This window comes from Perca flavescens, chromosome 3 (assembly GCF_004354835.1).
Source record: "Perca flavescens isolate YP-PL-M2 chromosome 3, PFLA_1.0, whole genome shotgun sequence".
Lineage (NCBI taxonomy): Eukaryota > Metazoa > Chordata > Actinopteri > Perciformes > Percidae > Perca > Perca flavescens.
The window spans coordinates 14,087,973-14,114,554 of NC_041333.1; the positions used below are offsets into that span (position 1 = coordinate 14,087,973).

Genomic DNA, 26,582 nt, shown 5'->3' on the forward strand with positions numbered 1-26,582 from the left:
ATGTTGTCCCAGTGCCAGGGCAAAAATAGACAGTAAATTACAGAGCCTTCTGAGAACACCCCACTGCGCTGCATGACCTCAAAATAACACACAGACATACACTCGCAGACTCACATACAAACATGAAATACACAGTGTGCTGCCCTACTTCTCTGTTTCCCATTCAGCCTGTTGATGTGACGATCACACAGAAACCTTCGCAATGTGCCAACCGACAGTCCTGCACTAAAGTTGTGTGCCAGTGAAGGAAACTCTGAGTCTGATTCACAGATGTTAATGCGATCACGGCCTCATCTCAGCTCACCAAGACACACATGCACACTCTAAAAAGGATTTTATACACATACTGTATGTATTTATCCCGTTGCCATGGCTTAACGTTATGGCTATAGAAACAACGCATCAGGTTTCCTTACAGCTTTACCGTCTCTTTAGGTCTAACCAGTTTTGGCATCCTTAAACCCCAAAATAGAGCGCAAAACATCCTGAAGACAATGCTTGTCAAGACTGCACGCTAGAAGACGAAAAAAGACAGTGATGAATGAACATTACAGGTATTTGTTATACTCACCTTGAGCGAGTCAAAGCAGGCAATGACTCTGCCGTTTTCCACTTGACAGCTCTTGGCAGGGTGGGCGAACTTGCACTCGCTGTCCGGTCGTGAACACGTTCCTCTCTGGAATTCCCGACAAACCTCCAGCGTCAGCCACTTTGTGTCCCGGATCTGTGTCATATTCAACGCCATTTCGAACCAGGCAGGAGGGGTCGATTAAGAGGAATAGATATCCAGCAAATGCAATTACGTGCTTCTAATGACACTGGGGCAAATGATGATAAAGAATAAGTAAAGGACATGGGAAAAAGCTATTTTTAAGAGGTTTTGTCCCCCGGGGTCTGATTCTGAGGTGAAGCCTGTGAGGCCTGGGACTCGCCTAACAGCAGCCCATCCTAAGAGTCTGTTTGCGGCTGTAATAGGAATCCTCCACCGCCTGTCACCCAGGTCCTGGGCTGGTGACGGCCACAGGGGTTTGCTTTGTAATCGCTCTCTCTCTCCTTCTCTCTCACTCAAACACACACACACACACACACACACACACACACACACACACACACACACACACACACACACCAGTTCTGCCTATCGCCTCTCTCCTCGGCTGAACTGTCAGATGAAAAGAATGGCAAAACACGTTATCGATCGAGCTGGCCCATGATGAAAAGATGCAGGGCTGTAGGAAAGGAGGAAGGAGGAGAAATATGAACAGAAGGAGGAGGATGAGAAGGAAGAAGGCTGTGGTTGGACTGGACGGCAAAGAGACAATCTTCTTCCGCTCACAGGAGCCGATAAAAGCTGTGTGTCTTCAGTATCAGGCTCTGTTTGCAGATTAGTGGGGAGTGGTTGGCTTCCACAGAGGAGGGCTGAGTGGCATGGATGGAGAGAGGCCTGACTGGCAGACGGAGATGGAGGGAAGATGGAGTGGCGTGGAGAATGGCTCAGTGGACGGGGTTGGCAGTCCTGGGGCTTCAGGTGTGGCTTGGAACTCTGGCAGACATGGACAGGCACAGAGGCAGAGGCGGCTTCAGTGGAGCCAAACAGCCACGGGGGTCACCAAAAGAAGGCACTTCTCTCTGTGGAGAAGAAGGAAAGAGTGTCAGTGAAGCATGGCTTAACGCACTCTCTCTCTCACACACACACACACACACACACACACACACACACACACACAAACACACGCAAAAACGCACAGGCCAAGGTTAATACACTTAGGCACACATTTAGATTCATACACACAAGCTTCATTGGAACATTTTTCCTCACAGAAGCCCTCACAGAGACCGCCAGGCTCTCAGCTGGATAATCGAATCAAACACTATATCGCCAACAGTAAAGCTCACACATTCAGGCGCAATTTATTTCAAAGGATGACATGAAGAAGAGAGAGATCAAGAAACAGAGAATAAAGAAGAAAAAGGAAAATGGGAAGACTTATGGAGTATGCATCCGTCCAAAACATTGTCCCATACGTTTAATACTAATATACACGCAGCATTCTATGCAACAATATTAATTATGCAAATTTTGACTGTGGTTTATGAGAATCAGATTTTTAAAGTATAAAATACTGTAGTAATTACTTATAAATAATTGTTTGTATTATTTGCAAGGCTCAGCCTTTGAAAACAGTAGTACAATATAAAAAAACTATCACAGACTTGCAAACTTGCATTTTCATGTTTCTTCATCTCTAAAACAATACAACCACAACTCTGTGGTGAGATTGGAAAAGGCCAATCAGCTGGCTCGATGGTTCTAGTATCCCTGCTGGCAGGTGGCCAGGAGATAAGGACTAGATGATATCACCATGAGAGAGAGAAAGGAATGTGAAATATTTCTGCTTTTTATTTTTATTTTGCCACACACATTCCGGAATACTCCTTAAATCCACTCATCCAGAACACTTCCTGACCTCTCTGCTCACATCCGGATGTTGAAAGAACAGACTGCAACCCAAAACTCCTACAGTACGGCTGCTACGCTTACAGTAAGAGCCCTTAACCCTACATCCCACATGTGGTTACATCACTTCTAAGTCCCCCACACTCAGATGTAATGTATTTATGAATATGGTGGTTTCCACTGATATGACTTCTGTTTAAAGTAACCACCCAGACAGAAGTCTGTGAGCAACTTTAAAATGACTTTAAAGATTTAAAGTAATCTGTTACTTGAGTAGCCCTGTCCCTAAATGTGCAGGAAGAATATGTTACTCCTCAACCCATTCTCATTCCCAACTTGTGAAGTACTGACGCTTGGTCAGTGGCTCTCAGTGTCAGATACCAACACAAAAATCACCCTTTAGCGTCTGTTTGGAACGCACCAGGCATAGCAACAGCTTGACCGCGGCACTGTAAGATGACGTAGTATTAAGAGCGGTAGCGAGTAGTATGGAAGACCAAAATCTGCGTAAAGAGGCAGGTTGGGGTGGTAGATGGGTCAAACAACACAGGACTTTCACCGTTCTTGTCCCGCATGTCACTGAAACGTACATTTTGTAACCCCACCCACGATCTTTTCCTAAACCTAACTGTCCTGTTGTTGTTCCTCATGATAGTTAAACGTACATTTTTTAACCCCACCCACAATCTTTCCCTAACCCAAACTAAGTGGTTTTACCCTGCACGTTGAAAAATGACCCAGAGCGTCCAAAAGTGACGCCAAGAGTTCCGACAAAGCGCGTCGAATAATGACGCCAAAGGGCTAAGCCCCTGCATCTGACTGAGGCGCCATAGGAGACTTTTTGCATCAGTAACTAATTCCAAAAGCACCTGACCAAGCATTGTTTTTTGGTGCGCTGCGAGTGAATATGTGTTGTACTCCTCTATACTTCTGAGCCGTATGTCACAGTTATGGTCAGATCTATATTCGGATACTAGTAGTTGGTTTGAGTCAAAAACAGAACACCCTTCTCTGTGTCTGCTAGGGTGACACTGCTTGTTGAGTTTATTTTGTGTTCATGTGCTTCTGGGAAGCAACAACATGAAAGACTCTACTGTCAGCTGTCAAACACTTTCCCAACCTATTTCTGTTAAAAAATGAAACCATAAAGACAATGATGAATGATGTGAAAAGGTTGTATGTAGAAGCTTGCATTCAGTGGTTACTGTTTTGTTGCATTCAATGCCAGAGTTTCCCAAAACAACACTTAAAGGTCCCATGGCATGAACATTTCACTTTCACGTGTTTTTAACATTAATATGCGTTCCCCCAGCCTGCCTATGGAACCCAAGTGGCTAGAAATGGCGATAGGTGTAAACCGAGCCCTGGGTATCCTGATCTGCCTTTGAGAAAATGAAAGCTCAGATGGGCCGATCTGGAATATTGCTCCTTATGAGGTCCACCTCAATAACTACAGACACAGAAATGGCACATCCTAAGGAAAGCTGATTGTGGGACTGGCTCTAGTGGCTGTAATTCTGCACCACGGCTGAATTTCAGGAACGAGACTTCAGATACAGTATTAGGGGACCACTAAGGTCTATATAAAAGCATCCAAAGAGCACCATGTCATGGGACCTTTAAAAGAAACATTTAATTTATATCAATTAGAAGAAAAACATGCAAAATACAATGGTATGAGCCTTGTTTAAGTGAAAAATGTTCTCTGACCATGGATAGATATCAAGTCCTGCACTTGGCTGGAAAAACTTTCACTCTCAGCCAACTATTATTGGCCTACTAGGTTTGCAACCTACGTGTAGTGAATGCAACAAATTCATGCATTTTTCTCTGTCACCACGCATTCTAGGAACTGAATTAAATCAACAGATGATGAGACTTGAAGGAGGTTGAAAGAGGGTAATATTTCAAAAGGGATTTACAGCCATTTTTTTTTTTTGAAAATAACCCTAAATACACTGAACATCCATTCCAGATTAATGATATTTAACAGGGATAGAGCATCAAGGGATTGTTTTTTGGATCTGGAATTACTAATACTGCAAAACAAAATAATAATAATAATTAAAAAAAAAGATAGTGGTGGTTTTGAAGAAAAATAAGCAGAGCTAAAGAGGGAAGCGAGAGAGGAAGAAGAAAAAAAAAGAAAGTAAAAATACTCCATTGGTCTTGGTCAAACATTGATTGCTTATGTGTCATGCTCTCTCCTATTTGGGCCGTCAAGTCTGTGCTGTGGTGAACTACTTTTTGAGCCCAAAGCTGATATTTTGAGCAGTGTGTGTGTGTGTGTGTGTGTGTGTGTGTGTGTGTGTGTGTGTGTGTGTGTGTGTGTGTGTGTGGACAAGAGAAAGAGGCCAGGACAGCCCACTGTATCTGGCAGGAAGACTGTGTGAAGGAGAGAGAATACAGAGAGGGCTACCATTACCAGTGCATTAAATATGGAGTGGCAAAATTAGTCTTCCACATCGCCTATTCTTACTCGCTTCCTGACCTCTTCTATAACTCTCTGTATCGCACCAGTAAATCCCAGATGTTAGGATGGTAGATGGTATTTCTTGCATGCAAATAAAAGCAGGATGACCTATATATAAAATGCAAATGACCACAAGAAAGTTTATTTATGTAAAGGGACTTACTGGTATTTTCCAACCTGGGTCGTATGTTCATATTTACGGCCACTCTGATTGTAGGTCATGCTGAAGGCTTGTCTACAGTACACAGCAGGGGTTTCACTCGTGTTTTTCAGTCGTCCCTCTCATTTGATGTGCAATATGCAATGACATTATTTCAAGCGCTTGTTGCTGAATCCGTCCAAAAGTAAACCGAGACATTAGATGTTGTAGCTAACTGCATGAGGATCCACTTTTGAAACTTGCCAGCAAACTAAACAGTAAATGTATACTGTATCTATATATTTCTAAACAGATCATGAATGTTAGGGGTGTGCAAAAAATCGATTCACATTCGTATCATGATTCAAGCTCTACCGATTCAAAATTGATTTATAAAATTCAAAAAATCGATTCATATTTTTTAATAAAAACATTTATTTTTTATTTTTTATTGTATGTCTACTGCAGTCACATGGGAAAAGTAACTACGTTTACATACTGTGAATCGTTCTTTTAATCGAGAATCATTTTGGATTTGGAAATCGATTTTGAATTTAATCTTGAGCCTAAAAGCAATATCAAATCGAATTCATTTTCTGAACCGTGCATCCCTAATGAATGTTTTTTAGAAATAGGATCAACTCAACTGTACGTTACATGTATTAACTCAACACAAAAACCACCACTGAACACGTAAAATAATAGGGACAGCATTTTTGAATGGGTGAGTATGAGGCAGAGAGAGAAGGAAAGTAAATGACGATCTTTGTCATAAAAATGGCCAGCAAAGTTTTAAAACTGGTTATCAATAAGAAAAAGAAGAAAAAAAAAAGCATACACTTGTATGCCTAAAGTACCAGTTGAGGGCCAGAAACATGGCTCACCACAGTTCCGCCGTTGCTGTTTCAGAGGCTATGGTTCTAAGCAGAGAGGAAACGTGAGTTCAGAGAGAAAAACCACTAAACATCCAGTAGCACTGACATAAAAGGGAATACGTCCCATTTACAATCACTGCACGAATAAGCAAATAGCTGGAAAATGTACACACATTGGATTAGACAAACTTACCCTAGAGTCCTAAGGCAATGTCATGCTAGTTTTCTCAAAGGAGTTATGTTTTCTGTGGATTTTCACCCAGCACTTGTGTGATACCTCAGTGGAAACAGCTGTGACAAAATGAGCCGCCGTGAGCTCTGACATCAAATAAAGTACATTTAATAAATGGGGCTCCACCTACATGTATTATTAGCCCCAGTTCCACACGGATATATCTCGTGCCAAAACCTTGAACTAAATTCCCATCAAACAAGCCCAACCCATTTGAAAACCGAGAGTGAGTGAGGATCATTAGACGAGGCTCAAGTCAAAACAGAGGATTAAAACTAAGGGAGTAAAATGTGAGAAATGACTCTGGCGTTGAGGACATATAAATAAAGCAGTCATCAATAAGCATCTTAGCATGTGTGAATAATACATGTGGCCATTTCCCATAGCCAGAGGCAGGAGATATTATTACACCATCAGATCAACTAGCCAAGGTAATAAGTTGTAGAGGAGGTAGCGAAGGCTGGGGATATTACAGTACGCGACCCCCAACCCCCTAATGCCCAAACTCGCTAAAGACACACACACACACACACACACACACACACACACACACACACAACACACACACACACACACACACACACTTCATTGAAAGTATGGAGAGTAAAATCTTAGCGAAAAATTTTGTCAACTTCAGCTGCTGACATATGGTGCACACAAAACAGAATGCAATGCAGAGTGTCACCGGGGTTCACGTCTCCATCTCCTCGTTTAGAGGAAGCCACCTGATCCTGTGCTAATCCATCTGCTAAAAAGGTGCCAACTCTGGATTATTTCATGGATATGAGTATGACAACTCTCCAGGAAAAACATTCAGATTGCCTCCAGTGACACCACTGCTACTGAATCACTGACTGTTAAGACCTGATTACAGACATAGTAAATGTGTTTTAACAGGCTACATGATTCGGAACGCTAAAATATGTTCACAGCAAAAACTGGATTCTGTTCATCATTTTCCACAGAAACTAATCTTTTTTTTTAAAAAACATGTTTATCCATTTTCCATCTTTCAAATTATTATTTAGCTTTTATTAATTCACAAAAAAAGTTATGTGTGTCATCATAGCTTTTTATTTACAAAAGGTTACTTTCTGTTTAGTCTATATCCACGACGTTCCACTTCAGGGATTGTTCAGGTGCCGCCAGAAATTTCGCCAGATGTCACTTTTTTCGGCCGGTGTCCATTACATTTCGCCTGGCATTTTAAACACGGTGGATTTCTGAGGACTATGGTTAACTGCTGCTCAGATCTCTGCAGGATAAATCCAGACAGCTTTTTATTTTCTCTTGTTTTCATCGTAAAGGTTGTCAACAAATATTTTTCATTGCTGTTGATGAAATTAACGCTGAGCTGCGTGTCTTGATATATTACTGTAATGTGCCTTGCTTAGGGCAAGCCACATGGAATTGCACTTTCTTTTATGGCAGAGCCTGTCATGCTGTTAACACAAGCCACATTCAGCCCTGCATCTGAAAGCAATACAGAGGGAGAGAGAGAGAGAAAGAATGAGGAAAAATGGAGTGAACAGTGGCCAAAGATGAGAGCCCCTTATTTTACCTTAAATGACTTCAGCAAAAAAAGAAAAAAATGAAGGAAGATGAAGAAAAGAAAGAAAGAAAGCAAGTTCATCCACGTTTGATTTCCTATGGCTGACCTTTTAAACACAATAGACAGAGAAACAAAAAGAGCAATAGTCCAAATCTACTGGAAGATAAGAGGAGCAATTTTCTTCAAAACAAACTCCCCATGAGAGTCCCAGTGTATACTATACTATATATTCTAAAGTGCACTTGCGCTTGCTGTCATGCAAACCAAAAGATCTAGTTTGTTTAGGTGGCAAGTTGACAGTTCAGACATTCCTGAAGTGTTACAAATTCAGTGAGGGTCTCAGAATCCAATGATCATGCTTTGTCCCATAGGATGATTAATGGCATAACTTCTGCACCTTTGGAAAAGCAAAAGAGAGAAAAGGAGAAGGAAAGATGGAGGGAGGGAAAGAGAGAGGGAGGGGACATTTAGTAATGCAAGAGGTTAAAGGGCGCTGACTGCAGCAGCAAAAAGCAGATGCTGGACGCTTCATATTACACCGCATCACCGGCCAACCAGGATATCATCTATATATGACCTGAGCTGCCCTTTATTCTGATAGGAGAAACAGGAAGAAGAGAGGGGGGAAAGCTATGAGAGAGAAAAAGAGAAAAGGAGACCAGAGGTGGGGACAGTGGAAGGATAGAGGCTAGAGGAAGAGTGAAGGAAGTCAAACAGGAGCAATAGGCATGAGTTGGTGAGAGACAGAGGTTGGTGTCTGGTAGTAAGAGCAGAAAGTAAGTAGATCTGGCAGGTATAAAAGAGGAGGAATCAGCGGGAAAAGGAGGGTGGGGAAAAGCTAAATTTGGTTCCATTTCAAAGCACTACTGGCGCTCCGCTGTGATACCATCTTGACATTTCTCATCTCTCTTTATTTATCTTTCTCTGATCCCCACCTGTTCTCCTTTTCTTTTTCTCTTCACGCGTCTGCTTCAGTGGTTTTTTTTTTTATAGCTATTTCTCCCCTCAAATCCTTCTCCTTCTTGGAAATCAGCTCGCCTTCTGCTAAGTTGCACTCCGAGTATCATGTGACATAAACAACTTTGTGAACGTGGCTCGTCTTTTAATAGTAGCCGCCCTCATTTCATTCGCCCACTGTCTCAGCCCCTCTCTATCTCTCCGTCTCGTTCCTTGTATTCACACACACCTTTTGCTGCAGTACCACAGTAATTTGCTGCAAGGTCATCATCGCCACGGCAACTAGGGAAACCATGTTTAAAGCAAGGACAAAGTGGTGAAGTGTCAGGTCCAGCCTGATATCAGAGCAGTATATGGTGGAAATCATATGAAAGACAGCAACTTTTCAAATGAGGTCTATGACGTCTGAGCAGTATCACCCACTAGACTCCTTCACAGGTCCATTAATGAGGCTAGAGCAGTTAGCCAAGAAGGTGCAATAACAAGAAAATGCTTGTGTCATCCAATGATTTAAGTTAAGTGTCATTGAAACAGGTAAAAAAAAAACACTTTCTACTGTATAAACCAAATGTTTGACAAAACGCCTCTTACATACTGATACCTTGATCAAACCAAAGTAAAGAAAATCTTCTCTGGAGAGATCAGAAACCTTCACTGGAATGGAACCTGTGTCCCATTGCAAGGATGAGAGAATCTAACATTGAAGAAATCCTCATAACGTTCTGACAAAAAAAAATTTTAATCTCACAAATCCGATATGCCACAGCCTGACCTTAGCCCAGAGCCGTGTTCATTTTTTCAACAAAAACTATGACAACAAATATTGATTGACAACAATTTTTTCGCAACAAAAACTAGAGTAATACTAAATAAGAACATATCTTTGCGTACAATTTTTGTCGGCGAACCAGAACAACGCCATGGACAAATGAATTACTGCTTAAATGCTGTTTTGTTCTATGACCTGCAGAATCACACATTCTATGCTTCTGATTGGTCAAATGTATCTTATCCTGCTTGACCTCTTGCTCAAATAAGCAGAATCTTTCATTTTAGTAATTAAAAAAATAGTTATCTGCCAATAACGTTAGTTCAAAATTCATTTACAATCCTGTTGAAACTAACAGCAACAAAACAGCTGGGACAAAACCACAAAAACAGGCAGACCAGGATGCTGACAATTCTAATAAAAATAATAATAATAAAAAAATAAAAATAAAGTTGCTGAAAATGTAATGTTATGAACGGCTGTGGCGGTGACTGGAACTCCTACATTGCTTTCCGTCTGCTATATTTCGTGTTTAGAGGAATGAGTGCAGGATTAATACAGAGATGACCAAAATAAAATGCTCGGGGGAACATTGGCTAGCTAGCAGAGGGTGCAGGACTTTCATTCTCCAGTATTTGCTGCTTATATGAAAACACAGTGTTAGCTTACTGTGTACTTGATTGCTTTGTTGGTGCACACGGTTTCTCTCAGTTTATTGTTGTGGCAGCGTTACGAACCCAAAGCTGCTGACCATCAGCTGGCTGATCACTTGACTTAGACCAGGAAGTGAGCTGGAGCCTGAGGGGTTGTGTGCCATTTCAGGATTTACATTTTTTTTGTCAAAGTTAACCCTGGTGACACAATTTGCCAACAGGAATACAAAACAGCAGGCCATTGAGTGCTTCATGAAACATATAACAGTGGATTTAGTCATCATGACTAGCAATTTAGTGCTATGTTACTTACTGCACTGTGTTATTATTGTACGTTAAGCTAGGGTACTATGATGTTTATTGACGGACCCTTTCAGATGTTCTTTACAGTCGCCATTGTTTGGTTGCAATGTAAGGTAGCAGAACATCCAATGTAACTTTTATTCATTTTACACAAACAGACAAACAATGTTGAGTTAACACACTAAGATATTAGCCACATAGAGGCAGTTATTGTGCTACCTTTTTGCTAGCTGGCATCGTAGCGGGTTGGGATCTCAAGACTTTTTCTTTAAATAAAAATCATATTTTCATAATATTCCCATTAATAAAGGAGACATGGCTCATTAAGAAAACAATTACATGACTGTAAATAATGGATGCCCGATAAGCTTCTACTTTTACTTTTTTTTACACAAAGATATTGCGTTTGGTCTCCATACATTTTTTTTTTTTTACTTTCTGCTTAAACTGTCTGAGGAACACTGAGTGATGGCCATCTCAGTGACATTAATGAGCTCAAATACTTTACTTTACTTTACTTTTACTTAACAGTATTAATAATGCTCGCGCAATGAACCCTGTCCAACCAATGCTCAGCCCCACCCGTGCATTCTGAAATGATACTCCATTATGATGATGTTTCCACAGATTGTACCATCAGGGTAATCTTAGACTTTATTCTATCCCTAGCTTGTGACACACACACACACACACACACACACACACACACACACACACACACACAGACACACACACATACACACAAACACACAAACACACAAACACACACATTAGTATTGATCACAAACCATGAGACAGCAGATCTGCATCATTAACGGAGGACACCCAACTACAGCGATGAATGGAAGGTCAGTCAGTGCATTGATATTCAGGACACAGCCATATGAGTAATATGTATGCATATGCACAACATCAACTATCTCTCTTGTGCGCCTTTTCTATCTCACACACACACACATACAGTACACACACGCACACACACACACACACACACACACACACACACACACACACACACACACACACACACACACACACACACACACACAATCTATGGCTCCCTCCTCCTTTAGCTGTAAGACAAACAGAGGGGAGGGGAGACAACGAGGGCAGTCAAGTGGCACGTGTGCAAGCTGTCGTCTGCACTGTGATATCAGCGCAAATGTTTAAACAGCCTGACATGCACACAGAGACAGGGGAGAGGCAGTTATAGCAGACACCCACATGAATATGGATATGACATACTGTCATGCACATTTAAATAAATTGTTAACTATTTGTTAGTGTGTGTAATGGAGAGGGGGCAGTTACATGGATTGTGCATATGCATATATTTTGTTCATCTATACAACAGATTTTCACTCGTATCTTCACTGCAGTGTGGCTACCTGGTAGTGCCACTGTGGTGTAATGCAGCGGCAGGGTGTCATTGAGTTCATGGACATAAACCAACCCCACTGCCAGACCAGTCTACACCTCTCAGGAATAGCAATGGAGGAGGTGTGTGTATGAGTATATACGTGTGTGGGTGGGAGGGTAGCGAGAATGAGAGCGAAAGTCATGGAGACAGACAGAGACAGACAGACAGACAGACAGACAGACAGACAGACACTGAGACATGCAGCAGGCAGACAGGTGAATAAGAGAATGACAAAAAGCAAAAGCAAAAACGAGGAAGCGATAAAGATAGGTATGACAGACAGGTAGACAGAGGGGAGGAACAGGTGGCATGGCCTGTGGAAGACAGGGTGCATCTATTCAGCATGTAATGAGATGGGAGCATAGTCAGAGAGAGGATTCAGACACAGAGACACAATGAGTACAGCGAGATAAGGGTAAGTTATGCCAGTGGAAAATCCTTGACAGGAGACGGATCAGTAACAGCAATAAGATCACTGATTAGAAGCTGAATGGCTGAAAAGCTTAATAGCAAAATTGTTGTAAAGATTATGAAGCTCATAGATGGAGATGATTACAGTAATGCTTATGATTTGGCCTTCTGTGAATTCTTCACATTCCAAATGAGGAAAGAAAGTATTACAAAAATTAGTTTTCCAAATGGCAGACACACACACACACACACACACACACACACACACACACACACATGAAGCACAGACTTTGCAGTGTTTGGCCAAACAGGGGAAAATCTGTACTCTTCAGCTGTCTATGACCAGTGATTCAGTTTGACACCGTAATCTGTGGAAATCACAGAGGTCCACCGTGGAGCCAACTGTATTTACTATATATTACATCTTCCACTAGTGTGCATTAGTCCAGTGACAGCTTTGCAGACGGCAGGGAAAACAGCAATCATACGCCACTGACTGACTCACTGTGATTTCGCCACTTGCCAAATGGCCTCGTAGGACTCCCCCAACCATTTCTCTGAGTGACCGACTGTCTATCTGCCGGTTACATTCTCTGCGTTGAATTTCTGGGACTCAAAGTCGCCTTCACTCACGTTCTCCTGCTGTCACCTTTATCAGAGCACCCGCCCTTTTTTCTTTTTTCTTTCTAATTGAATAATACAAATCAGGGTATCAGAGTGCCCATGTCATTATGCACATACACATTAACTGTCTCCCACACACACAATCACACGACTCATCTGCATTCGACAGACATGCCCTGTGCCTGGTGAGGAGAGCAGGGAGATGACATCACTTCTAAAGGACAGATTAGTTGAGGGATGAAATGAGAAGGTGGGGGAGGAAAATAAAAAAAGACAGATTCATGGAAAAAAAACCTGCTTTGCTCAATTTTCAAGAATCAACACGGTCAAATGCAGGTAACCATGCATTCTCTTCTGCGTGAGAGTCTTTCTTCTCTCACACGCAGTTGTTTGGTCAGAGTCCTGTGTGCTGTTAAATTCAGTATGTATCAGCCTCTGCGCTCTCGCTGTTCTATACTCTAATGACCTTGTAGATCTGCCTGCTCTGATCTGCAGAGAAGCTTTTTCAACCCACTGAGAGTCGAGAGTCAGACACCAAAAGACAAACACAGAGTGAGCCATCAAACAAACAAACAGACACTGAAGACACAGAAGTGACACTGTGAAAGAGAGACAGAGGTGTTGAGAACAGCGTGTGAGAAGCGGGTGTGTACTCAAAACAACAGGGAACATATAGATAGACGCAGTGTCTATTGCAGCATCAGTATGGTAAATAATAAAGTCAAATTTGAGAGTTCAAACCACGGTAACCGGTTGTACTACAAAAAACAAATGGGTAAATAAAACATTCATACAGTGTTTCCTCTGGTAATACATATTCGTAGGTGGGCCACACGCAAATTCCCATCAACATAGAGAGCCGAAGTCACGCCTTTTTCTACTTACGGTCCGTGGGACCTATCTTTCGAAAAAAATATGAACAGGACTGAATGGGGAAAGACAAATTATTTTTTGATCCCGTTTGAATTGAGCCATGAATTACACATATGATGTTCATCCGATTAATAGATAATTTCGCAAGTCTAGAAAGTCTCAGTTTATTGTTAAACTGTTAAAGTATAAGACTGTGAAAATACGTAATTAGAAAGACTACACACTTCAAAGTCGCATGACGTCTCGCTGAAGCTACGATGTCTCTGTGTATCGAACCGGGGATGTAATGTTACTCAAATGAGCAGAGGATCTCGCCTGTTCTCTTGCTGCTGAAAACACTTCACTGGATAAAAGATAGCGTTACGGAACGTTGTGGAACAGAGCTAAGCTAGCTAGCTAGCGAGCAAGTTGAGCATGAAGCTAGGTGACGTAAATTGTGTGAGACGAGAGATGGAGTTCACTGAGCGGTGGTATATAAGTGGTCATATGACAAACCTACGGCTAACTGAGACTTTCTTCACTACCGTTAATATTTTTTCCGATTTAAGGTCCCATGAGGTCCACCGGAAGGGGAGGGACTTCACCTCTCTATTCAGGCAAGATCTTCAGGCAACGTCTTCTATTCCAATATGTATTTTATTTCCACTACTTTCAGTTTTCTGAGCCGCTCTGATTTGCCATGATATTACAGAAAACGTTTTTTACCTGCAAGGCTTTTATTGTGAAGATTGTAGCGACAGAAAGTCGTTATAAAGTCACATAAAAGTTAGCAACTGTGCAAACTCATTTATTGAAAAATAAAAAGGTATATATCAATAAATTGGATTAAATAAAAAAAAAAAAATGTTTTCTTTAAATCTTTTTTTGTCAGTGGATCAGTTTCAAACATTGCAAATGAGAAATTGGAGAAAAGAAATATGAACTACAGCCAGCAGGCTCTCATAACAGTTTGGTGGAACCTCCAAAATGTCATCAAAGTTAGTGATACCTTTTACTATCATTTCCTGCATGCGGTACGGAAAATTGTCATCATAATCTCTGATCACAGTTGTTCACAGCACAGTGCAGGTGTCCAAAGCTTATGGAAAAGTGGCAAATGAGTTGTGCATGTTGTGGAGATTAAACTGAAAAGGGTTTAGACCCCAAAGCTACAGGAATGCATTTCATACACTTTAAACCTATTTCAGTAATTACGCTTTTAATGCAAAACAAACAGAAGTGTTCTGAAATCCTACTTATATTCAAAATACAGAGTTTTTCCCCATTTTTTTTTATTTTCATTTATTAATGATCATCTAGTGTGTGTATCTGTGCTAATGCGTGTGTGTGTGTGTGTGTGTGTGTGTGTGTGTGTGTGTGTGTGTGTGTGTGTGTGTGTGTGTGTCACACAGGTAAAGAAGGCCTGGGTAAAGCAGCAGTTTAATCATTTCCTGAGGGCAGCTGTAGTGTAAACACCAGTAGTGCAGTCATTATACAGTGAGGAGTGCAGGGCTGGTCATTATGTGTAAGTGTGTTTCTGAGTGAGTCGGTGTGTGTTTTCATTCATTCATCCATGAACGTGAGCGCATATTTAGCTTTAGTGTTAACAGTAGGAGTCACACAACAGGGATGTCAGTGTAGTCCAAGAGAGAAAGAGAGAGGGACAGTGAGAGTTTAGTCCGCCAGAAAAGGGAATGTGTGTCACTGTGTGTGTCTCTGTGCGTGTGCGGGCGTGCGCGTGCGTGCGCGTGTGTGTGTGTGTTAACTACTCTGCGGAACATTAAACACTTTAACGTTACCCATTCTTTTGTCTGCTCAGCTCTTTTCCACATTAAAACTGTCCCGCCTCAAATTACCACACATTAGCAGTCAAGCACGGTGGCCATCTGCATATGTACACACACGCTCAAACAGAAATATATAACTCACTCAGACAACACATCACACTCAACATCCAGATGGTGAATAAAAATTCCCAAAGTGAAATGGCAGAACAGAGCAGAAAATGTAAGCAGGGACAACTCAGTCTGGTGTCAATAAACAAACACAAAGTAACACACAGCGCACATACACAGAGTAAACAGCACAGACTTACTGTATCTCTGCAAGGACTCATCTGACTGCTGCTGAGGGGAGAATGGAAAGTGAAAACCTCATGCTTGCTTCGCGGCACTCCTCTCTTTCCCTCCCTCCGTCACCGCCCCCTCCTCCCTCCTTTTTCCTTAGCTTTCTCCCTCCCCTGCCTCTTTTCCTTCCTCCACCTTCTTCTCCTCCTCCTCCTCCTCCTCCTCTTCCTCCTTCCCTCCCTTTCCTTCACTTCCTCGCTCCTTCTCTCTCCCTCCTTCCCTCTTGCCAGAGCCCTGCTGTATTTAGATACACCAGTCTCCATATAAGGCAGCACAGCTAAACATGTCACACATAATTTATCCACAGCAGGCTGCAAGTTCACCTTTCACAGCTCGCGCTTGGCTCGTATGCAAAAGAGGGAGGAGGGAAACGCAGGGAACTTAACTCAGACAAACTTCTACTGTCAACAGCCACGTTCCCACAATTTCACACAGCGTGAGAGTGCGTGCGCCTCTTTGTGCATGTGTGTATGTTAACAAATGCTGACAATCAGACCGTGAAAATGCTACCCGAGACCAAAATGCAATTCACCTGCGCTGTTCCAACACCTCCCTCTCCCCCTTTTATTCCTCGCAGTCTCACCACCATCTGTATCTGCAGGCAGTAAATCTCATACAGATGCTGTTTGTGAGACTTGTCCACCTGCACGCCTCCCCCCGCTTCTCTACCTCACTCTGCTCTCCTTTATCTGTGCTACTACTACCTTTAAAAAAAAAAGAAAAAAATGACTGGCAGGAACAGAGAGGGGGAGAAAACAAACTGCAAGGCATAACGTTTAAATAGGGTTTAACAGAGGCAGAAAAAGAGAGAAAGAGTTAAAACCATTTTGTTTTGTGATTGAAATAGGGTGATGCAGAAAGTGAGAGTGCAAGCAGGGCGAGATTAAAAATAATATGTCAACAAATAAGACGCCGCTCAGAGTGCTGTCTGGTTGGGCAATTCCCTCTGATGATGTGTCAGGTTTTGCACAATCGATAGCTTTAAGAATACATGCCTGCTGACCTCTCTTCTGCCTCCTCTATTTCCCTTGGTTGAGTTTTTTTTCTCTTGAACTTAAAGCCTGTATATTGCACTTTGAAAAAAGTGCGGCATGTAGATAGCAGTTGTGGTGAAGAGAAAGAAAAAGGAAAAGCAGAGAATAGACAGAAAGAGAAAACAATGATAGCTGCACTTGAGTAGCGGTGCTAGCTGTTAGCTTTCTCCTCCCTCTTCCACAGCTTCAGTCCACTTACAGGACAGCAAGAGTCACAGCTCTGTTGCCATGGCGTCTAACTCCATCAAACACTCAGGTGCATACGTGTCTGTGTGTGTGTGTGTGTGTGTGTGTGTGTGTGTGTGTGTGTGTGTGTGTGTGTGTGTGTGTGTGTGTGTGTGTGTGTGTGTGTCAGGTGGGTGTTACCAAGTGACTCAGAGCCACATCACTGACTTGTGGCTGGAATACATCACAGTGTTTGGAATGTATCACTGTATTGGCGTGTGTGTGTGTGTGTGTGTGTGTGTCTGTTCTTGTTTAACTATATACGTGGGGTCCAAAAACCAGGAGTCCAGTATACTTGTGGGGTCCCGACAGCTTTGTGGGGCCAACATGCTGGACCCCACAAGTTTAAAGGGCTGTTTCAGGGTTAAGACTTGGTTTTAGGATTAGGGATATAATGTGGTTATGGTTAGGGGGAGGGTAAGAGTTAAGCTTAGGCATTTAGTTTTGATGGTTAAGGTTAGGGTAAGGGGCTAGGGAATGCATTATGTCACTGACGGGTCCCCACAAAGATAGTGCCACAAACCTGTGTGTGTGTGTGTGTGTGTGTGTGTGTGTGTGTGTGTGTGTGTGTGTGTGTGTGTGTGTGTGTGTGTGTGAGAGAGAGTGCAATGTGTTGATTGAACGGTAGTCTGCAGCCTGCCCTCAAAAGCACCTATGATGGATCTTTGTGCTGCTTTAAGTGTTAATGTTTAGCTCCAGATTCTATAAATATTTATCAATTCGTTCATAGAGTCATTACAGACGCCGGCAATATGGAATTTCGATTTTAGCGCTGACAAGTCACCGACGTGCCCAAAAAAGGCCCTGCAGTTGTCTTCCAGGATTACACTGAATTGGGAATGGCGTCCATATGTGTGTACGTTTTGTATTCTGAATGTCTAGAGGGCATGATGTCAGCTTTCTCTGGATAAAGCTATGTCCGTAAAATATGTCAGTTATGCTCTATAAGGAAATACTTATTTTCACTTGCCTCACTCAGAGCACAGCTGTCAGCTACAGATGTAGTGTCCTGCTCATTGACACTTCAGCACGGCAGCTGCATTCAAACATATGCTCCATGACACCTTCTACCGCTGCAAAAAGTAGCAGTGGAAGAGCCTTCACCTATGTAAAAGCAATACAACAATGTAAAAATACTCCATTACAAGCAAAAATTCTGCATTCAAAATTTTACTTTAGTGAAAAGTTAAAAAAAAGCGCTCTAAGCTAAATTCTGCATTTACATATTTTTTGGGCTAATTGGGAGGCGCAGATACAAGCTGTAACCCTAACATTGACATATTATCAACTTATAAAGTTGTTATGGTGAACCTGTTTGCAAACTGTTTTCAATTTACACATCCAGCAGATATGGAGTAACATTAGCAGAAAAGTCCCATGTTCACTCTTTACCGCTGGTTTGGTCTCAGCCAACTCCTGAGTAAAATATCTGGTTCTTCAGCTGCTAAATGCTCCACTATTTTCCACAGCAAGTCACTAACTTTGTCTGTCTGCCCTTTGGTGCTGGATGGGTAACTGATAATGACGCTGATGTGAGTGAATCTTAACAGTAAAGTTGCTAGCCAAAAAACCAAACCGCTGAGCTAAAAGTTGCTACAACTTGATAGAGCTGAGGTTGAACTGCAGAGTCAGGTGGTAATGTTCTGTGGATTCATCAATGCCACTCCGAGCGACATTTTTTACATTGCACACAGTTGTACTTAGTATAAAAAGTATTAAAAAGTACCCACTTTGGAGGCAGAATGGGCCCTGTCAGTGTTACAGTGTATGCTTTTACATTATATAATTGTTATAATTATTTGTGTATTAACGTGCAAGCGGCATTCTAATTTTGTAGATGGCGGAAATGGAGTTAATTTAAACTAGTTTATAGGCTATATTGTTGTAGTTTGATTCATATTGCATTATATTTCAAATGCTCATTGTAAGGTTTTTAAAATATGAATCTATGAAGCACTTGTTCCCCCTGAGACATAATGAAGTAGAAGTGCACAGTAGTATACAATGGAAATGCTCAAGTAAATAATAAGTCCTTCAGAATGATTCCTTAGATCAGGGGTCTCAAACTCGCGGCCCGCGGGCCAATTGCGGCCCGTGGGACGATAGTTTGTGGCCCCCGCCTTAATATGAAAGTTTAATGTTAGTGCGGCCCGCGAGTTTGATATGTATGGTACTTTACAGTGTTGTGTGCGGAGCTGAACGAACCTACCAATCACGGTGGGGTATATGGCTCTCGGGGGCGGGACATTGGCCGGGCTTGATGCAAGCAGAGAAACATTCCTCAATGAGTGAAAGTTACAGCAGCGTTGCCGTGGAGTTTTCTTCCGTGCCTGGCTGGCTGCCTCGTTTCTATTGGGCACATGCGGACATTCGTCCCAGCACGCTGCGTTCACAACACTTACATTATATATATATATATATATATATATATATATATATATATATATATATATATATATATATAAATGTATATAAACAGGGGTTAAATTGGGCCGGGGCTCTCTCAGAACACAGCAACAACCCTCCCAGAACTGCAGACAATTCACCACTGCGGGTCAACTACATAACGCCAAAGTGTCTCCGTCGGTAGGATTAACAGATAAAATGCCTCTTCTCCTAAAGCTAAAAACCCCGTTCGCAGCGGTGGAAGCCCGGTGCTCGGAAGCTTCACCGGCCGCTACGAGTTCATGTCGCTGACCAAGCCGTGGAACCGGTCCTCGCTGTCGCATCTCCGCCAGCGGTAGGGCCTCCGAGCATAGGAGAGCCCTACTCGGTGCCGTGTGTGTGTGTGTGTGTGTGTGTGTGTGTGTGTGTGTGTGTGTGTGTGTGTGTGTGTGTGTGTGTGTGTGTTTGTGTGTGTGTGTAAGTAAAGAGAGAGAATGGTCATATGCTGCACTGTCTATTCATGTGGCACATTATGTTTGGCACATTGTATGGGTCACTTCTTATATCATAACAAGGTAATACAATGTGTAATCAAGTGATGACTGATTAACAGTAATGTAAATGCCCTAATACCTGTTGATACAACAATGCAGAGTATAGGCTCTTAACCTTGCAGTTTTACACACATCCTGTAAGACTCAATTTCTCCATTTCTTTGCACAAAACTCTCCAGAAAGTGCCATTTCACAGTTTATTTTTAAATTTATATACACACACACACGTCAATGGCACTTAGAGAGTTAATGAGGTCTCTATCTCTGACAAAATAAATCAAAGTGATGCGTACGCGGCGGGATAAAAGAATATAAATAATAAAAATTAAAGAGATTTGAGAAGATTGGAATTTTTTTTAACAAAGCTTTTCTTGTGGAAAACCTGATGCGGCCCAGCCCCACCCAGACTCTGCCTCCAGCGGCCCCCAGGTAAATTGAGTTTGAGACCCCTGCCTTAGATCTTGAGTAAATGTACTTTCCACTGGCTTCTTGTCTAAAGGGAGGGACGCAGTGATGAAGAAACAAGGCACAGTGAAAGGCTTTGGACTTGCTGATAATTGCTGCAATTGTGGATAATTTGATGCACACTAAGGTTCCTGCTCACTGCTCTGCTGATGTCTGTGTACGGAGGAGAGAGCGAAAAAGTGAACATGGGTCCCTTGTGTTCCAGATCATTAAAGACAAGAATGAGGTGAAAAAAAAGAGAGAAAAAGAACAAAGACAGGAGTTAAAGTTGGACAAGGAGAGATCTGGATCCATACATCACCTTTGATCCAGACTGCTACGCAAAGCCAGAGCTGGACCGAGAGTAAGAGAACTGACAACCTGGAGAAGGATCTTACCGAATGGAAAATCCAGCACGGTGACTCGGTGTGAGTCTGAGAGGTTTTCTGCATTCATAGCAGACCTCTGCTCTATTGTGGAGTATCTGAGGTCAAATTATTAAACAGATGATCATCAAACAACAGCAGCTATTTCAGTCTGTTAAAACTGCATGACTTGCAGAGCCTCTGCGTCTTTCTTCTTTGTCTGAACAGCTCTGTGTTCTGGTACCAATTCTCGCGGCCCAGAGATGTGACCTCATGGTAAAATGTGGGAACCTGTCAACACAGAGCTCTATAACAGACAAGTAGTAGAATATATGAATGACCATTGTTCAAAAAGCTCCTAGACTCACCACTGAAATAGCTCTGGTATGACCACATACGTCCGTCTGCTTTTCTTTTTCTCACATACGGTGTCTCTCGGCTTCATCTTGAATTGAAACACTCACTTTATGGAACACCTTATATACCCAGATGACTACATAGATGCATATATCTACATACTTTAATCAGGCAGCTTTCAATCTCCTGAACATTATGCTGAATCCTGAATTATCAATGAGCAAAGGCAGAGATATAGATGCTACTGTCATATAGGTGTCTGGTGGATAATTCTGTCACGCGACAACACAGATAGTGATGGGGGGGCTCTTCATGAAAGGAGCCATAATGAAAAAGAGGAGCCTCTCCATTTTGAGTTTTGACAGGTGGATTTCTGCAGGGGAAGTGCAGATACGAGCCGTGCTCTCTCAGAGCTAAATGGAGACAAACTGAATATTCAAAAGATTTTTTTGTCTGATCTGCATTATGGCTTTTTTGCATTTCATTTCCCAAGCCTCAAAAGCTCTTTGCATAGTCCGTTACAGTGTTCAGCATACACAGCTTCCCACATCCCTATAATACACACTGTCAAGAGGTGCAAGGCACACATGTAAAACAGTCTCAAAGCTCCTTTGAGACGTTTGTGTGATAAAGGGTAAGATAAATAAAATTACTTTGAACTGGATTTGATTTAAAAGCTGGCTTTTGAGATAATACAAATTGTGTTCGATATTTTCTTTAGGGATCTCTGAGGCATTGAAATTATAACCTTTTGGAGTTAAGGTTTCATTTAGAAATAATTGAGTTTTATTTCAAACCTTTTTCTCACGTGTCTCCAAATTACAGTGTCGAAACAGGATTTCATGATGGAGTCCCATGGGTGGAGGACTGAAATTTCCCATTTGAGTGCTGGGGTAATAAAGTTTAAGAGTCCCTGCCCTAAGCTGCTGCAATTGCGTGTCTCTGGCGCAACAGATACGGTCACAAGCCTCAGTGGCCGTTAAACCACAAGCTGACCCGTCATGGAGAAGCCACACTTTTAATCGCCACTCAGCTTACACTAGTGTCACTTGTCAGGCCATGTAGCTATCTAAAAAACAGGCTTAGTTTATTGAAGTATTTGAAGTTTTGGGGTACCAATCATGTATATTTATTTTGCCTCATCAGTGATCGTCATTATAAAAGTGTAACTTATAATGCATCATTGGGCCAAGTTGTTATTGACAGGCACACTCGCCTTACATTAGAAATAACATCATTTGTCTTATATTTAGTGCCACATGAAGCATCTCAGACAAAATCATGCAACATTAACTAGATATTTTGCGAATCAATTTTTAAAGCCAAAATGTACTGTTGAATTCCTACTGCTTTGTTGAATAATTTTATAAGATTTGAAATTATTTTGCATTAACAAAAAATATGCTGGACTGTACCCCAAAAAAAGTAAACAGTCATCAGAATGACAAAGTGTAACATAATGTGCAATTCCATGACACAAGTTATCTTTCCTTACGCTGTCTTCACCAGCACTTCCATAATATGAGTACATGCAAAACCTTCCCAGCATATTCAAATCAGCTACAGTTAAACACTATCTGTAAGCTGGAGTGAGGGAACTACAGTATGCAAAAAAGGAAACCCAGTAACCGACAAAATATTTTACATGCATGTCAGATATTTCAAATCACTCTAAGATGTGTCCTCACTTTTAAAAAAATCCCAAACTCAGACCTTTCCAAGTAAGAAGAACGATCAGCAGCATTCGCGAGCAACAGGCAGGGAAGTTGTCGGAATCATAACATGTCAAATATTAATGACACCCTGACGTCTCCACAGAGCAACTCTCCCCTCTCCTCCTCTCAAGAAGCAATAACAGACGGATAAACAGATCATCCTGTAAACCCGGTGGATGTCCACGCGGTCGGAGAAAAGCTGCCTTACCTGCCTGGTTGTCTGTGTGTTTCACTTGCACTCGGTCCTGGTGTACGAATGTGTGTGTGCGCTCACACACAATCCCTCCGAACAGGAACTGATGAATCTGCACGACTTCAGCCCTGCAGCGTGCAGTGCATTATGGGGTTTCAGTCTCTCTATTTCTCTCTCTCTGCTGTGTGTGTGTGTGTGTGTGTCTCTCTCTCTCTCTCTCTCTCTTCCTCTCTCTCTGTTGGCACAGTGTTAGAGGGGGATGTCCTCGCCTCCTGTCTAGAGAGAGGAGGGTGAACTCACACGCGTTGTATCCACACACACACTCAATGCAGAAGAAGCTTCATGATGACGAGTACCGCGGCTCTGGTTGCCGTGGCAACAGCCTCCCCCCTCCCCCCCACCCCTCCTGTAACTAGCTGTAGCTATACAGGCTCTTTCTTTCAGTGTATTCTGTTTGAATAGTGAAAAAGTGAAACATGTTTCAAAAACTTATCCTACTAGTGTGTACTTCTTATATTTAGCATTATGTTAGCTTTTACATTACTTTGAGCCAGAGCTAACCAGCCAATGAAGAAATGACGAGAGACTCTTGCAGTTATTGTGGTCACTAACTGTTGCTTCTGCCTTCTGAGATAAAGAGAGGGTGGTGTGTAGTCAGAGGGGATAGAGACAGACACAGATACTGAGTGTTTTATGTGTATGCACATCATGCATCTCTGTGCTTGAGTGTGTGTGTGTGCGTGCGTGCGTGCGTGCGTGCGTGTATGTTTGAGTGGGTTTGAGTGGGTTGATGTGGTGGTTCCCTGAAGCAGCCTATAGTTCCTCTATGTGGTTTCTTCCCATTTTCCCATTGCTACTGCCAGCGCACTGAGGCCTGCAGCCATTTGATAACATACATTTTCAGTCACATTACCGACAAGGGAAGTACAGCTGGACTGACCAATGAAATGAATGGGTCATGTGCACACATGCATGCAGGCAGACAGACAGACACACACACACACACACAAAAACACAGAAAGACTGACTATGCCCAGTGGTGTAATTATTTCAATTTTCAACATGATTCACCTTCCTGGAGGTCGGTATGAAGTGTTATTTAGCGGCTGATTCAGAATGATAATAGGAGCTTGGTAGGTTATCGAGAAGGGGGGGGGGGGGTGACAAGGCAGAAAAAGAACAGAGAGACAGAGGAAAAGAGAAATAGAGGGATAAGTAGTGTAAAGGAGAGAGCATGACGGTGAGGAAGAAAAAGAGACGAGACCTCCTCTCCACCGTCTCCCATAGCGACAGAGTGGGTGGAAGGCCGTGGCTGTCCTTCAGGCCCTGTAAATCAGCAGCTCACAGTTGAGTCCTGCAGCGCAACCGCCACACTGGTAACCCCCAATCCTCAATCTTTTCATATCTAGCCTTCCTGTTGTTTTGTCTCGCACCTGTTATCTCTGTCTCTCTGTCCCTATTCTGCTCCCAGCCCTACCTGACCCTGCACGCATCTTCTCTATCACCAAAACACGTATATTACAGGTTCATATTTAGATCAAGATGAATGATACCACCATGCCACCAGAGTCGGAAACAACCTGATTAGTCGGACCAGTTGAGAGAAAAACTACAACTCCCACACTTCTGTTCTCTGTCCCTCCGGTAGCCATGGGAACAGGTAGGAACTGGGATTGGGAAGCATTGATTGTTGAAAGTCTTGCGGGGATGATTTAATCAGTGAGCTTGGCAAAGGGAGGGAAAGAGGGCAGAGAAAGGTATAGACAAGGTGGGAGGCAACAGATGGTAGTGAGTGTCAATGTGCCAGCCCAGGATACGTGTGCTTGTGCAACGTATTATCATCAACAAGTTTGTATATCATATGAAATATCATGTTATATTCATGTAACACTGTGAAACTACAGTACTTTTTTCGTCACCTTTCGGTGAAGATTAAGTACCAAAACTACCGTTACGTGACCGGTTGACCAATCAGGTTGCCAATTCATAGGCTACTTTTAAGTTTAGACACCAAAACTACCGTTACTTGACTGGTTGACCAATCAGGTTGCCACAGTGGTGTTAAGGCCTGCCAAGAATGTGCCACTATAAAGTTAAAGCTACTCCTCTAGTCGCCAGTGCTCTGCAGGAAAGAAAACTGCAGTGAATCAATAAAAATGGGCTTTTCCGTGGCACTTTTTTGCCTTTGGAAGAAGCATATATCTGAATAAGCTGGCATCATAACTGAACCCTCATGTGCTCTGTGTAATGAAGGGTCCTTGAGTTGGAGCGACACTGAATAACCATTAGTGGCATCAGCAGGTGTCTACAGGGTCCGTGTGCCACATCTATTCATTATAGACATTAACACTAACCACTCACGCGCGCGCATACACACACACACACACACACACACACACACACACACACACACACACTAACATACAGAGCTAACTGCTTATCGGAACTATTTATTAACACTGCAGCTCCCCTTAAGCGCAATGACCATTGATTAGGCTTATGCATAATGATGGTGGTGGAACTGCTGGTGTAATTATTACTAGGCATTGTGCCTCTCTCTGATACTGTGGAATAATTGTAGTCCTGCATGCAGTACTGTGTGTATATGCTGCATTACAGGAGCAGAAGCTTAGAGCCATGCTCAGTGGGAGTCTGTGGAAATTAACTTATCGGCAAATGTTCAATGTTCATGTTCAGTTTTTAGCTTATTTGCTAATTTTACCAGTTTTTTTTTTCAAAGACCCACATGATTACAGTAGTTATATCACAACAGAGGCTGTTTTCAGCCAGTAAACACTTTTCATTTTTTTTATTGAATATATACTTTCAGAAGCACTCTTTGATGTTGTATCCTTCATCCTTATTCCCAGAACAACCAGTAGCCTTCAGCAACTAGCTGTGCCTGTACAGGTCAGGTCAGCTTGATGTCAAAGTTCTACAAATTCTACAAACTAACTTTGGGCACAGTTTATGTTTGAATAAACTAGCACATAACTTAAAAAAAAACTGCTACATCAACTATTATGTTATACGGCTTTTCGAACATTTGCGCAGAATTAATTTTTTTCCTTTTTCAGCTATCAGAGGATGCAGAGACTATAGCGGCAAGTAGCAGTTGAAATATTGAAGTTTTCCTTTTCCTTTTTTCCATTGGTACTCATTGATTACATTACAGCTTGTGATGGTTGTTGAAGGATAAATACAGAATGACATAGGTACAAATATAATATTTAGTGTACTCTATCATCAGGCTTAGGGAGTAACGTAATACATAGAATGGCATTATATAATTAAGACACAAACAAAATGTAACTGTATTCCGTTACAAAAAAAAGAAATGTCATAATCAGATCACTGATACATTTAGTAAAGATGGATCATTAGCAGGATTGCAATTTTAAAATGAAAAAGAAATCGATTGATATATGTGCAAACACTACACTTCACAAGGCTCACACAACACCAC

General features: G+C 42.1%; 1 protein-coding gene across 7 annotated transcripts in view; it reads right to left on the reverse strand.

The window, feature by feature from the left end:
• LOC114550738 (muscleblind-like protein 1) overlaps positions 1 to 23,227 on the reverse strand; it is a 70,748-nt gene extending 47,521 nt beyond the window's left edge. For 6 of the 7 annotated variants that reach the window (XM_028571571.1, XM_028571563.1, XM_028571551.1 and 3 more), the window contains exons 1-2: positions 15,814 to 15,916; positions 572 to 1,629 (exon numbers count right to left, since the gene is read on the reverse strand). In XM_028571571.1, the coding sequence (XP_028427372.1) occupies positions 572 to 745 (174 nt within the window). In that variant the 5' untranslated portion in view covers positions 746 to 1,629; positions 15,814 to 15,916. Of the gene's footprint in view, positions 1 to 571; positions 1,630 to 15,813; positions 15,917 to 23,131 lie in introns of those variants that run through there. The other variant, XM_028571543.1, reaches the window with a different exon arrangement.
• Between the last annotated feature and the right edge of the window lie 3,355 nt (positions 23,228 to 26,582).